We start from the raw sequence: 13,055 nt of genomic DNA, 5'->3' as shown, positions 1-13,055 counted from the left end.
TGAAGCTGTGAGTTTGAGTGTTGACCCTGTGTGTAATTGTAAAACTCTCTCTAATTGCTGTTTTAGGGGAAGATGCAGGATGTAATGAATGTGATCTTTACTCCAGCCACTGACCTGCGTTTTACTGAACAGGGCGGCAAAATCCCCGTCCGGTGGACCGCGCCAGAAGCCATCCAGTACCGTAAATTCACCTCCGCGAGTGACGTGTGGAGTTACGGTATTGTCATGTGGGAGGTCATGTCCTATGGGGAGCGGCCTTACTGGGACATGTCCAATCAAGATGTGAGTTGCTACCTGATGAGAAGTCATACAATCACAAACACTGTAACTCTGGACTACCTTATAACCAAAGAACATAATCTCTCAACCCAGTCTCACTGCAGTTCATGACATGTTGTTTATTGATTGTATTGATAACAACAGGTTGGAGAGCCAATTAGAAGAGAGCAAGCTCTGAGCCTCTTTTCTGATTGGCTGACTGTTTTCTGAGTGATCTAATAAAAATATAGCAGATTTCAGGTAAACACCTTGAGAAACCAAATCCTGCAAGGTTTGGATGGTGGGTCCAGGTGGGCGGGGCTTGGTGACTGCTTTGTTGTGACATCACAAAGTTACAGAAGTCCTGACGGCTGGTTTTAAGGCTCAGTTTCTGAATACAGGCTGTGTGCATTTCTCTGTGGACTGAGGCTTTGATACTTTCACAGTATTAATATAAAACCTAGACCTGCTTTATAATCAAACAACACATGGACATCTACCTTTAGACTGCATAGGACCTTTAACCAGCTAATGATCCAAAGAGAGGGCATGAATTGTAAAGAAAACAAGATTTTTCCAGCATTAATCTCTAATTATCCCTAATGAAGTCATCCCACCAAAACACAGAAAATCACTGACAAAAATCCCAGTTTGTGATTTTTCTTTGAGCCTTTCTCTCAAGACCCTCATGAGAGCAGCTCTGCAGGGACGGTAACCTTGGGCTTAATTAGTTCAAGAAGTCTTGCTATATTCATGGAGTTTGAATCCATTTGAAGGAGAAACAGTCCTGAAATGGGACAGGCATGAAAATGAAGTCCTGACTGAGAACACGGATTTGATGATGCTATTAATACGAATAAGAGGAGTGGAAAACTCTTGTCATGCAGAGTGCTTTTGGTTCAGATTTCTTAAGTTCATAATGACTTATGGTAATGGGAACCAGTGTGAGAGGCAGCATGGAGCCAATAACACAGCTAACATATCGTGCATATTTTACAGTTTACAGTGAATTTACTTTGTTTTAGATGTAGAATTTTACCATTTTACACATCAGGTTCATTCACCGTGGATAGTACTCCTCAACCTGCCTTCTGTAGCTCTGCAGGAGCTTTGCAAAGTCTCAGAAAATATTCCCTCATGATGCCATTGTGACTGAAAGGATGACAGCCTTAAGCTGAAGAGATGCTATCAAATCAGTGCATTATGGGAAACATTTCAATGTTATTAGAGTTGGATCTATACCATATCGTTCTCTGCTGCACTAATTTTGACCATTATTTTTTAATCTTAATCTTTCCAGGGCCCTAACTTTAGTGAAGTGCGATACTAAATTACAGAGTAGCTCTTTAAGAAGCCCCTTTATAGTTGTTTGGACACCTTTTAAATGACATTTAGCTCACTCATTCCCTGCGAGGGAATTACTTTACACCTCTCTTATTGCACATAAAACACTGTAATAATTGCACAACATACAGTATATATTGAGTAAGTAACAAATCCTAAACATGAGTCAGCAACATCAGTTTGTACTGGTATCCCAAGGTAATATGACTCTTATTTTTTATCTAAGTGATACAGTCGAACTGCAGTCAACCATAAAACAGTCAAAACAAGACTTTCCAGCTCCTGTAGCAATGCAGCTAAAAAGAAAAGAATACACACATAATACAAACAGTGACACTGCTTCAAGCTCCCACCTCACTGCTGATGTTATGAAACTCAATGCACCAGAGCTGGAAGGGGAAATTTGAAAATTTCGTAATTAAATAAGATAATGTATCTTTAAAGGTGCCGAATGATAAAACTAATTTGAGTCGTGAATCTGAGATGGGTAATCATGATTCATAATCATCGTGATCATTTTTATACCCATCCCTGTCTCCCCATCAGCTAAATTGTTGAGTGCTGACTCCATGACATTGCCCACACTTTTCTTCCTCAAAGAACACTTCTGCGTTTTTAGTCCCACACATCTTTTTTTTTTTTTTTTTTTAACAAATGTCACAAATTGCTATAATGATTGACTCACCCGCAGTTCTCTGAGTGCTGTTGCCTGCTTTCCTGCCAACTCCCACAGAGAGCGTCCAACTGTGCCAGACCACTTGAAGCTTTTCCTTATTGTCGGACACTTGACACATTTTGATTGATGGCAGAAGGCGAGCTAGTCCTGGCTTTAAGATTCCTGCATGGCGCCCGGTGTTCAGTACTCACGGCATCAGGGCTAAACATGATTAAGATTCTCGGGTGCTCCGGAGCAGAGGCCTGCTGATTGAACAATCAGATGTTAGAAATGCTAAACAAGATGTCCGGCCATTAAATTGGTGCATGTGGCGTTTTGCTACTTGACAGACATCAATGTCAGAAATCTTTTTTGTGCTTTGTCAAGACGTCAGCAAACATCCTCCGGGGATGCTGGAAGAACATTATTTGCATTTTCCCCCCAACAGTTTCAGTGTTTTGACACCTTTTCCCTCCATGACTCATTCTTGTCTGAGAGGTCCTGACATGAATAGCTGATGAATATACGCAGAAACAAAGGAAGAGGAGCAAGACGCTTAAATCAAGGTGCCCACTGCACCTACTGTTGTCATGGCATTGACTTCTAATGAAGTCGTACTAAACTGCTTGCATCATGCTTGCTTTTCTGTTGTTTATCGGAGACTTACGTATAAACAATGTGGGACATTAATCTCAGGGAAACAACTCTGTCTGCACTGTGGCATATATCTTAGTAAATGTCTGCAATGCAACCAGAAGCATGACCCTGTAGTGCCTTGAAGGTTATCAGTAAAATCTTACAATCAATTCTAAAACTCGCAGTCGACCAGTAAAGCTAGACAAGGATTGGCGTAATATGATTCCATCTCCTAAAGTGTTTCTGTAAAAGCCCAGTCGTAGCTTTTAGCGCTGACTGAGTGAAGGCAGGAGATTGTTTTCTTCCTGAGCCCGGTGAGAGCAGAGATGCACTAATCAAGCTGAGGCAAAATAAAGAGCATGCATAACCTTTTCAGGATCAGTAAATGATAGCTTGATGAATGAAGTTGAATAAATTACACAACCTTTTTTAACATGACCATCAAAGTAAAGTTCATTTATTATTTTCATTTATTACACGATGGATCTCATTTCCTTTGTCTTTGCCGTTATCACCTATGAATTATGATAACATTTTCCTCAGCAGCTTCACTGATGAGATGTAGAGACTAGTTAGACAAAGCTTTGTGCGCTGGGAATAAACAAGCAGTTTACCTAGGCAATTGACTATTGAAGCAGACACTTTGGCTGCATTTGCATTCAGAATCTCTTCCAAATAAGTGGTTTAGAAAATGAGGATGAACAGGGCATTTGTTTAAAACATGTCCGAATGTGTGAAAACAACAGAGATCTCAGCAATCAAAATGGAGAATTAAATGTCACCGTAACTGATTGAAATGATGGAGACTAAACAACATGACTAAAACAAAGCCAAGTTCTGGCAATTTCATATCACACTTCCACAAACTTTGGGGAACTTGTGAAAGACAAGAGTCCAAAAAAAGAAAAGAAAAGAAAAAGTTAAAATCGATGCTGTAGAGGCGCATATATCCCTTTTAATCCCTAGAATGGGTCACATTCCAAAATTGCTGGATCCTACACTTCCCATAATATGATTATGTAGCATCTTCGCTTAGACCTCCTCCCCGCCTGGTAAATCCCCACGCCTTTCAAACTCCATGCCCCCACTAAAAGTCTCCAATGTCAAGATGAAATACGTGGGTGATGGCACATGAGTAATTCTTTCAGACTTGACAGAGACGTTAGACAACGGTAAAATTGACACGGACATAACACAAACTTGGTGAATCGTTCAGTCAATAATTTTGCGGACAGCGCTTGACAAATACAAATGGAGATCATTAATAGCTGTAGCAGGGGGCAGATACAGAGTAGATAGATCTCGGCAGCCTCATTTAGAAAGAGGAATACTTAGATAGTTAGTATCTGAGTGGAATATTGGTGGGATGGGGTATGATCAGAAACTTGTTTCACCCTCAGTCCAGCTACTTTCACACATTGACACACAACCACCCAATCCAGCCCTTTATTCTTCAGAGTACAACATTCTTTTGATGATTAAGCCACAACACAGTTTATTACACACCTGGCGATTAAAGGATGAAATGTGCATTAGGAATAGTAAATTATTGACCTTGCCAGAAAGGGTTGGAGTTAAGATGACACTAAAGACTGATACTAAAATTTTAGGTTTAGACCAAAGGCTTCTAATACAGGGTTTGAGGTTAATGATTTGGGTGATACCTGAGGCTGATATCAAATTGTTTGAGGTTAGGGTTATGGTGATACTAAAGGTTGATACCAAGTGGATCGGAGTAAGGGTGATACTAAATGTTTTGGGGTAAGGGTTAGGGTGATTTCAAGGGGTTTGAGTTTAGAGTTAGGGTGAAACTAAAGGCTGACACGAAATGGTTTATGGTCAGAGTGACACCAAAAGGTTATGGCCAGAGGTTTGGGATTAGAATGATACTAAAAGAGTTTGGCGTAAGTGTTATGGTGGTACTAAAGGCCGATATCAAGAGGTTTGAGTTTAGGGTTAGGGTGATACTAAAGGGTTTGGGGTAAAGGTTAGGATGTTATTAAAGGCCAATATCAAGGGGTTTGAGCTTAGGGTTAAGGTGAAACTAAAGGCTGATACGAAATAGTTAAGGGTTAGGGTGATACTAAAGGGTTTGGGGTAAGGGTGATATCAAAGGGTTTGACTTTAGGATTAGGGTGACACTAAAGTCTGATACAAAATGGTTTATCGTCAGAGTGACTGAAGTATGGACTAAGTATGTTATGGATAGGGGTTGGTGGTTAGGATGATGCTAAAGGTTGATACCAAGTGGTTTGGGGTTAAAGTGATGCTAGGTGCTGATACTAATGATCCATCTGTTTTGTATTCTCCAGGTCATAAAGGCAATAGAGGAGGGCTACCGTCTTCCAGCCCCCATGGACTGTCCACCAGGCCTGCATCAGTTAATGCTCGACTGCTGGCAGAAAGACAGAGCCGAACGTCCCAAATTTGATCAGATAGTTGGCATCCTTGATAAGATGATCCGTAACCCTAACACCTTGAAAACCCCAGTGGGAACGTGTACAAGGTGAGGAAATAAAAAAACCCAGAATGATTCATTTTAAAATCTGGCTTCATACGATAACGAATTCTAACTTTTATTTTAGTGCATTAGTGGATGATCCAAAGCGTCCAGTGGATGATTTAGCTTCTGTAGTTCACAGATGAAAGATAAATCCCAGGGGATCGATACCCCAAAGCAGCTTCCATGACTTTATGGTCAATAGCAGGGCTTTTAAATCAATCTCTATAATGAGTTCCTGGTACTTTAAAGTGCAGCGGGGACTCCAGACCTCACTTTGACGTCTGTCAAATGAATTCTATTTGCAGTCAGAACGTACTTTCCCGAGGTGAGATTGAGACTCAGAGGTTACAACTGGTTAAAAGGTACTTTACTATATGGAGACTATATGGCTTGGGTGTATTCAGATTGAAAAGATATTGACCAAAATATTTTTCAGAAGCAGAAAGCTGACACGCTGCATCTGTTTGTGAATTTTGTATTGATTGAAGCCAACATTCAGCTAGTTTCTCCCCTTCTTGCAATTTGCTGCACCGCTGGAAGCCTTTGGTCGTCGCTTTGTCTCATCTCCTGCTTGATTGTGTTTTCGGCGTTCTCTTTTCACATAAGACATAAACATCTCTCTGTGCTCTTCCCGCAGACCAATTAGTCCACTGTTAGATCAGAGCACACCAGACTTCACCGCTTTCCGCTCAGTGGGAGAGTGGCTGGAAGCCATCAAGATGGAACGATACAGAGACAACTTCACAGCAGCTGGCTACAGTTCCCTGGAATCTGTGGCCAGGATGTCAATCGAGTGAGTAGATACGAACACCTGAAGGGGTTAAGCATCGGTAGTGAACATTAATACCAGCCGCATTTAGAGATCTCACTTACACTTTCTTCCATCTGAGCAGGAGTAAATGGATCTACCCTGTTGCATTTTACATTCAAGTCGAGCGTTGGTTGACTCGCCGCCATCCCTTGAGGTTTACGAGTTAATGTAACTTTATGTCAAACATTGGCCCGAGCAGATAAACAGGCCTTTATTTCTGATTCCCCTTGTTTTATTAATGTAGTTTATCATGTTTTAGTCATTAACCTCCTTGTTTATTGACTCTGCTGTTCCTCCTGTTTTAATTTTCTCTTAATGCAAACTAAAGACTTACCTGTTTTATTGATGAAGTCAATAAAGTGTACATTTCCACAGAACTAATTCCTTCAGTTTAAAAGCAGTCAAGTTGTATCCACTGCTTTATTGCTCTGACTGTGTCTTTACATCAGAAAAAAAATGTTTTCAGTCACTAATTCCCTCTCATCACTTCTACTTTGCCGTATTTTTGCCGTAGTGAGTGTTAAGCTAACATTACTGTTACGTTTTTTACGCAGCTCTTTCACATTAAAAGTCTCAGCAGCTCAAAGGGCGAGATTCTTCCCTTTCCCTCTTTTGGCTTTTAAAGCAGTGGTTCTCAGTATTGGTTTTCACCATAATTCCATCCATAAGTAATACAATGACAGAATGTGTGACTGTGGGTTTTAATACTTTCAGATCTGACCCACGGCCCTTTGCTGCAAAAGTAAAAATGGCGTGACTCTTGTTGTTCTCTCCTACTTAGCATGCATTTGTAAAAGACTCAGACTTGAAACCTCTCACCTGGTCAGTGAATCATGTAGGCCTTAGGTAGATTTGGATCAACAGTCACCCAGTTAAACATCGGCAATGAGGGCTGAGTCACAGTAGTCCCAACCACCAGTGACTTATTCAGCTGTAATATTGCAACTGAGTTCCTCACTTCCTGTTTGCTCAACCAATTTTTGAATCTACAGCTTTTTTTTTCTAGAAAGCACAGTTAGCTGAGGGCTACTCTACTTTACTGTACAACAGATCCAAAATCCATAACCTCACAAGATAAAACATGTTGTAAAATATTAAAGATACAAGATCTGTGTGAAGTGTTCTCACCATATCATATTGAAGGTCCTTATAGTGTGTCTACATCTGAAACAGCACGAGTCAGTGTGAAGTCTTGGCTGTGACTTTTCATTCTTATTGGCTGAGAACACGAGCATCAGCCCAGACTGCGGTTTGCCCTCGAGTTGTTACTGAGAGTTTCCAGTCACATCATGTGTCAACATCCATTTCCACATCCCCATAAAACGTTCAAAGGTTCAGAGTAAACTTTCCGAGCATATTACCCAAGAAATAAATGAAACTTTACACTCCTTCGGATCGTCTTTCTTGCGCTACATCATTTGAAATTGATGTTAAAATGCATTATTGAGACTCCTTCCTGCACGATTACAAAAGTCCTGAAGCATGCTTTGTCCCGTACTGTGGTCCGGTGCATTGACCGTTGGTTGTCCTCTCTTGCAGGGACGTGATGAGCTTGGGGATCACGCTGGTGGGCCATCAGAAAAAGATCATGAGCAGCATACAGACTATGAGAGCCCAGATGCTCCATCTCCACGGCACGGGTGTCCAGGTGTGACTGGGACGGGCCACCACCACCTCAGTACGGGGGTCAAAACGAAACCAGAACTGATCCGGAGCAGCGCCTGGGACGTAACCGGGGATAATGGTCAAAGTAAACAGACATCTGCTATGTCTGACTCTTCCGGCTGCGTCCGGAGCGAAATCATTCCTTTGTTCCTCATTGAAGGATTGTGGTCTTCAAAGGGCACTAAAGAGAGGAAAAGGGCAAAAAAAAAAAAAAAAAAAAACGGCAACAAAAAAAGAAACTACCTGGACGAGACTTTTTCTTTAGTTTTTTTTTTTTCCTTTATTACTTTTTAAGAGGCGCTTACAAACTCAACCACATATCAAACGGCACATTGGAGAGGAGTTTGACGCTTACGTTTCTCTAACTTAATGAATGATTTAAGTGCACACCACGGCGATGGAGTTCCTTTAAAAAGAACAAAAAAAAACAAAACAAAAAAAACATCTTGTCTACTTGCAATCTGTGTTTTCTAATTTGTTAATTTCTCTTTGTATCTGCCACCGTGACATGTTGTTGCGCATGCAGCGATTCTTTTGATTTTTGGACTTGACAACAGGGTAAACTCTCTTTTCTCCTAAAACAGAGGGGAACTTTTTAGGTGCAGATTCCAAGGTACCTTTTTTTGTTTTTCTTTTTTGTGCTGAGACACGCTGGACTGTTTGAACCGTTTGCAGTGTTTTCATGGTATCCTCAAAAGTGCGTGTTCGCCGCCTACAGGAGTGACTTTTTGACGTGGTTTCAATTTTTTTTTTTTTTTTTTTAATCAAGGAATTTTTCCGAAGAGTGCAACACTGAGGAGACGCGAGACGTGAGCTGTTCTCCGAATCACCAGACTTCTTTTATATCAGAGTAGCAATATCCTTTGTCTTAGTGTTCACTACAGGAAACACGGAAACCGTTAACTTGGTTATTGAGTAGAATGTTTTAGCACTGTTGAAAGATTGTATTGAAATTGGAGCCGCCGCATGTTGTTTTGCCTAAAATGTCGCACACAAATGTTGGTGCATTGTACAATTTTTTTAAAGGGTGGATCCAAGAAAGGTGTAGACGTAATACTGCCTTAAAATATGTTTGAGTATTGCCGCTATTTTAGGCACTTCAATGGCAATGCTTTCTGCAGAGGGTGGACAAGCTCCCTGTTTTTATTTTTTCTTTTGTTTGTTTTTTTTTTGTAGTTTTCTTTTTATCTGGAACTTGACCTGGTCAGATCAAGTTCACGAACACGATTTAATGCCACGAGTGACAGTCAGCGAAGAAGAGACGAACTAAACAGAGCAATAATTACCAGGTAGAAATGGTCCTCACCTGAATTTTTTTTTTTTTTGGTGCTAGGTGTAAACGCATGTGTGTGCTGTGCTGAGACAAAAACCCCTTTGGAAATATTCAGTCATCGCTAGAAAAGGAGAGAACCCAGGTAGCAAAATAAATCCGGCCACATGCTTGTCGCCGTCTCGCCCAGGATACGACGGGTTTCACGGCCCGGATCTGGCCCATATACAGCATGACTGCGAGATGCTACCTCCACATCTGGACCGATGCTGGCGCACACACAGAAAACTTTCCTGGCTGTCAGCCGACACTGGAGGATAAAAGCCAGAATCAGCCCAGATGTGGAGGTATATATGGGCCAGACTTGGGCCAAGGATTCAGGCATATGTTGGGCCACAAGTTTCATTTTGCTCTCTGGAAAGGAAAGGAAAAGGAAAGAAAAGGAAAAGAAAGGAATGTACCTCTTTGACCTAAAAAAAAAGAAAAAAGAAAATGTTTGGGAATGTGCTCAGAAAAACTGCTGTGCCAAGTCATCAGACAAAATAATCATAGTCGTGTTTTTGCCACTTGATATGCTAAACGTTTGATGAAAATCTAACACGGCATGGAAGTGTTGAACCGAGTGGCTGCAGAGATGAAAGAGGCAACATTCGAAACACTAGAAAGGTGCCAATTAGCCTTGCTGACATCATCTTCTGACACCAGTGCGCCGCCCAGAAATCAAAAGAGCCCCCTTCAGGGTTCTGGGTATGAAAATGCTGGGGACCAAATAACCAGAGCTCGTGTCAGACGCGGATCGTGCTGTTGAATTTCCCATCATCCCCGGCTCCGTCGGCCGCCACCACGCAGCTTCTCCCTTGTTTATTCATGCGTCTCCGCCGCTCTTCCCCCTCACAGGCACAGATAAAAGTTAAAGTGTCTCTTAAGATTTGCTCCTCTTTTCTTCCACACAGCTTTGTATGGAGAACAGAGGCGAGGCGAGGTGGGGGGGGGGGTTTGCAGAGGATGTCCTAAAAGCCAATCAACCTACTTGGTGCCATCTGTCTCCACTTGGAATGCAAAAAAAAGAAAAGAAATGAAGACACATTTTCCATGTTAAATATGTTTTAGTGCAGTTTTCTTTGATAGGAAAATAGTCATTCAGCCGTCGTGTAAAAAGGGGAGTGTTGCTCACAGAGGAAAAACCATTACAACTTCTTTTATTTGCTGCTGCAGCCTGAGATGTGAATCTATATTTTCAAAGACACAAGTCATTTCCTCAAAGTTTTGCATAGGAAAAAAAAAAAAAGAAAATACATCAGGAATTGTTGAGCTCACTGACGAGCGGTTTTCATCATTTCTCTCCATTGTCTAGACCACATCCGCATGAAGTCAGCTCCATCCGCACTGAGCCTTTCACAAACACCCTGCACTCCACTCCTCTCTCTGGGTGAATCATTCGGTGTAATGGAGGTGTTGGAAAAGAATCGGTCCGTCATCACGGTGGAGGGCTCATCGCTGCCTCTCTGTGATCGCTTAACTTCAAATGTCAGTGACACAGTACGGGTGTTGTCACTTGATCAGAAAATGAATATTTGATCAGGGCTGAAAGTACAGCGATTATTAGTTTCAGTCAAACTCCCAGTTATTTACTCCATTCAGAAAATAATTGTCTGGGCTGGAAAAGGACAGAAAACAGTGAAAAATGGCTGATTTTAGTCTGTAATAGGTAATAATAAGATAATAGGAGAATATGAATAACAGCAAATACTTAGATTATATAACTCACATGAACAATTATCAAAACAGCCACAATCAGAGGTGATCACAGAGAGCAGCAGTGGACTGAACGGATGTTTAAAGGTCCCGTATTTTACACTTCTCTTGTGTTTTATCTGACGTGTTGATCTATAAGAAGATATATCTCAGTGTAGTTTTACATCTCCTCTCTCAGGCTTCTCTCTGGAGCTCTAGCAACAACAGGTCGGTGAGCCAATCAGAAGAGAGGAGGCTCTGAGCCTCTAAGGGATTTTTTCTTTAGCATTATAGTTCAGCTAATCTGGATATTTTCACAACCAGGGACAGTGTTTTCAGCCCAGTTGGGAGACCTTTTATTTAATTAGGCTGGTAAAAATTATATTGGGCATTTGTGTTACTTTTTGTACCAAAAAAAAAAGAAAAAATGAGGCTGTATTCCAGTAAATCAGTCCTTCTCATCCAAGCTGAACAGGCTCTGTGTGACGCACAATGTCTGATAACTGATGACCCACAAAACCAAATTTTCATTTTGTCATAGTGACGGAACATGTGTTTTTCTTAATTTGGATGATTTCCACCTTAATTTTGACTCGCGTCGTGATTTCGTGATCAGTCAATGTTTTTTTCTTTTACATTGTTATCTGTAAAATTTCGTTAAATATTCAAACTGACACGACATTCATTCTCACGGACCTCTAGTGTTTCTAACTTTAGGGTTTAGGGCAGAGCTGACGTTGCAGGATAGTCCTCCGCTTTCTCCCTTGGCTCCCGCTGCTGTCGCCTGGGCGATAAGAGGCCAACCAGCGCCACAATAATTCCCAATGTTTCACAGCTCATTAGCTCATTCACTCACTCCGACTTCAGTGCTGTGTTTTCATGATTGTAAGTAGAACCGATTTCATGTTTAGTTTCCAGTACTGTCAGCGTAGACTGTGACAGCAAGGTCGCCGGTTCGAATCGGGCTCAGCACCTTTGGTGTTTGCCTCTTCCTGTTTGTGCCGATGGTGGGCTGTGTTCATACACATGTTGATTGTGCTTGGATCCTATGTTTTAAACACTTAGCTCAATGTAGCTAGGCTCTGATTGGGCAACTTTTCGTCAGACCCGATCTGGCAGCACCAACCCGTTACCATATTGTATGGTATATGTGTTTCAGAACCCACCTGTAGTTGTAGTGCACAGTTTTGTTGTTCAGCTGTTCTCGTGTTCAGGTGTTTTAGAGCGAACGGAGAACGTCACGCGAACAAGCCGCGACGCACATCATTAAACTTTCCACACCGTTTTCAGGATGATCCAGCTCACGATGCTTTGATGCATTTTCAACTGCGGGACTCACCCTGACCAGCTCTGAGCCCTACCGTGTCACACACAAACACACACACACACACACACACACACACACACACACACACACACACACACACACACACGAACACACACACACTCCCTTTATCCGTACAGCAAAGCTCAGCAATTGGGTCTTGGCCAGCCCTTTGAATTGAATACCGGCATAAAGTCATTCAGTCAGCACAAAACTCCCCAGTTCACAGGCAGCACTCTGTCTAACCCCCCCGGCCCCCCCCCCCCACCAACAACACCACCACCCCTCCACCCCTGCTCTCATTTTAAAACCAGGACCCCTGGAGGCCCCTCACACCCTAAAGTACAACTCCTCTGTCCCCACCCTTTTTTTTTATTTTTTATTTTTTTACCTGTGCTGGAGGAAGTTTGGGCCAAATTGAGATTAAAGTTCAGGATAAAATCGATCCAACGTCCAAATCACCTGCAACCTTCACCAACGAAGTCACTTTACTGTCTGTTTCAGCTTGTTTCTCAACCTGAGGCTGCTCAGCTCTGGACAAAGAAATAAATAAATAAATAAAAAAAAGTTGCAGTTCAGCAAAAATACATAAAAACAAACAAAAAAAATCTTGGATGTGGAGGGTTGGCTGGAATCAGAAGCAGCAGATAGAGCAGGAAGTTATTTTTCAAACCTTGTGGTACAGCAGTTGGAAATTAGTTTCACCGCTTTTGGCGAGGTGGTGGGTAATTCCAAAGAGTGCAGCACTGTTGATTGTGTCCGAAACGAGTCGAGATTTGAGGGAATCTTTGTATATGTTCTAATTGTAAAACTTGTACATTTTATTTATATTGTTTTTTTTTTGTTTGTTTTCTT

General features: G+C 41.7%; 1 protein-coding gene across 8 annotated transcripts in view; it reads left to right on the top strand.

Annotated features, from left to right (window-relative positions):
- Nucleotides 1–11,261, top strand: part of epha7 (eph receptor A7) — a 94,367-nt gene extending 83,106 nt beyond the window's left edge. For 4 of the 8 annotated variants that reach the window (XM_056404979.1, XM_056404981.1, XM_056404978.1 and 1 more), the window contains exons 14-17: nt 67–282; nt 5,206–5,399; nt 6,034–6,189; nt 7,747–11,261. In XM_056404979.1, the coding sequence (XP_056260954.1) occupies nt 67–282; nt 5,206–5,399; nt 6,034–6,189; nt 7,747–7,861 (681 nt within the window). In that variant the 3' untranslated portion in view covers nt 7,862–11,261. Of the gene's footprint in view, nt 1–66; nt 283–5,205; nt 5,400–6,033; nt 6,194–7,746 lie in introns of those variants that run through there. The other 4 variants (XM_056404984.1, XM_056404982.1, XM_056404983.1 and 1 more) reach the window with 2 other exon arrangements.
- The last annotated feature ends 1,794 nt before the right edge of the window (nt 11,262–13,055 follow it).

The sequence above is a fragment of the Seriola aureovittata genome, chromosome 19 (assembly GCF_021018895.1).
Source record: "Seriola aureovittata isolate HTS-2021-v1 ecotype China chromosome 19, ASM2101889v1, whole genome shotgun sequence".
NCBI lineage: Eukaryota > Metazoa > Chordata > Actinopteri > Carangiformes > Carangidae > Seriola > Seriola aureovittata.
This window is presented reverse-complemented; position numbering and strand designations above follow the sequence as displayed.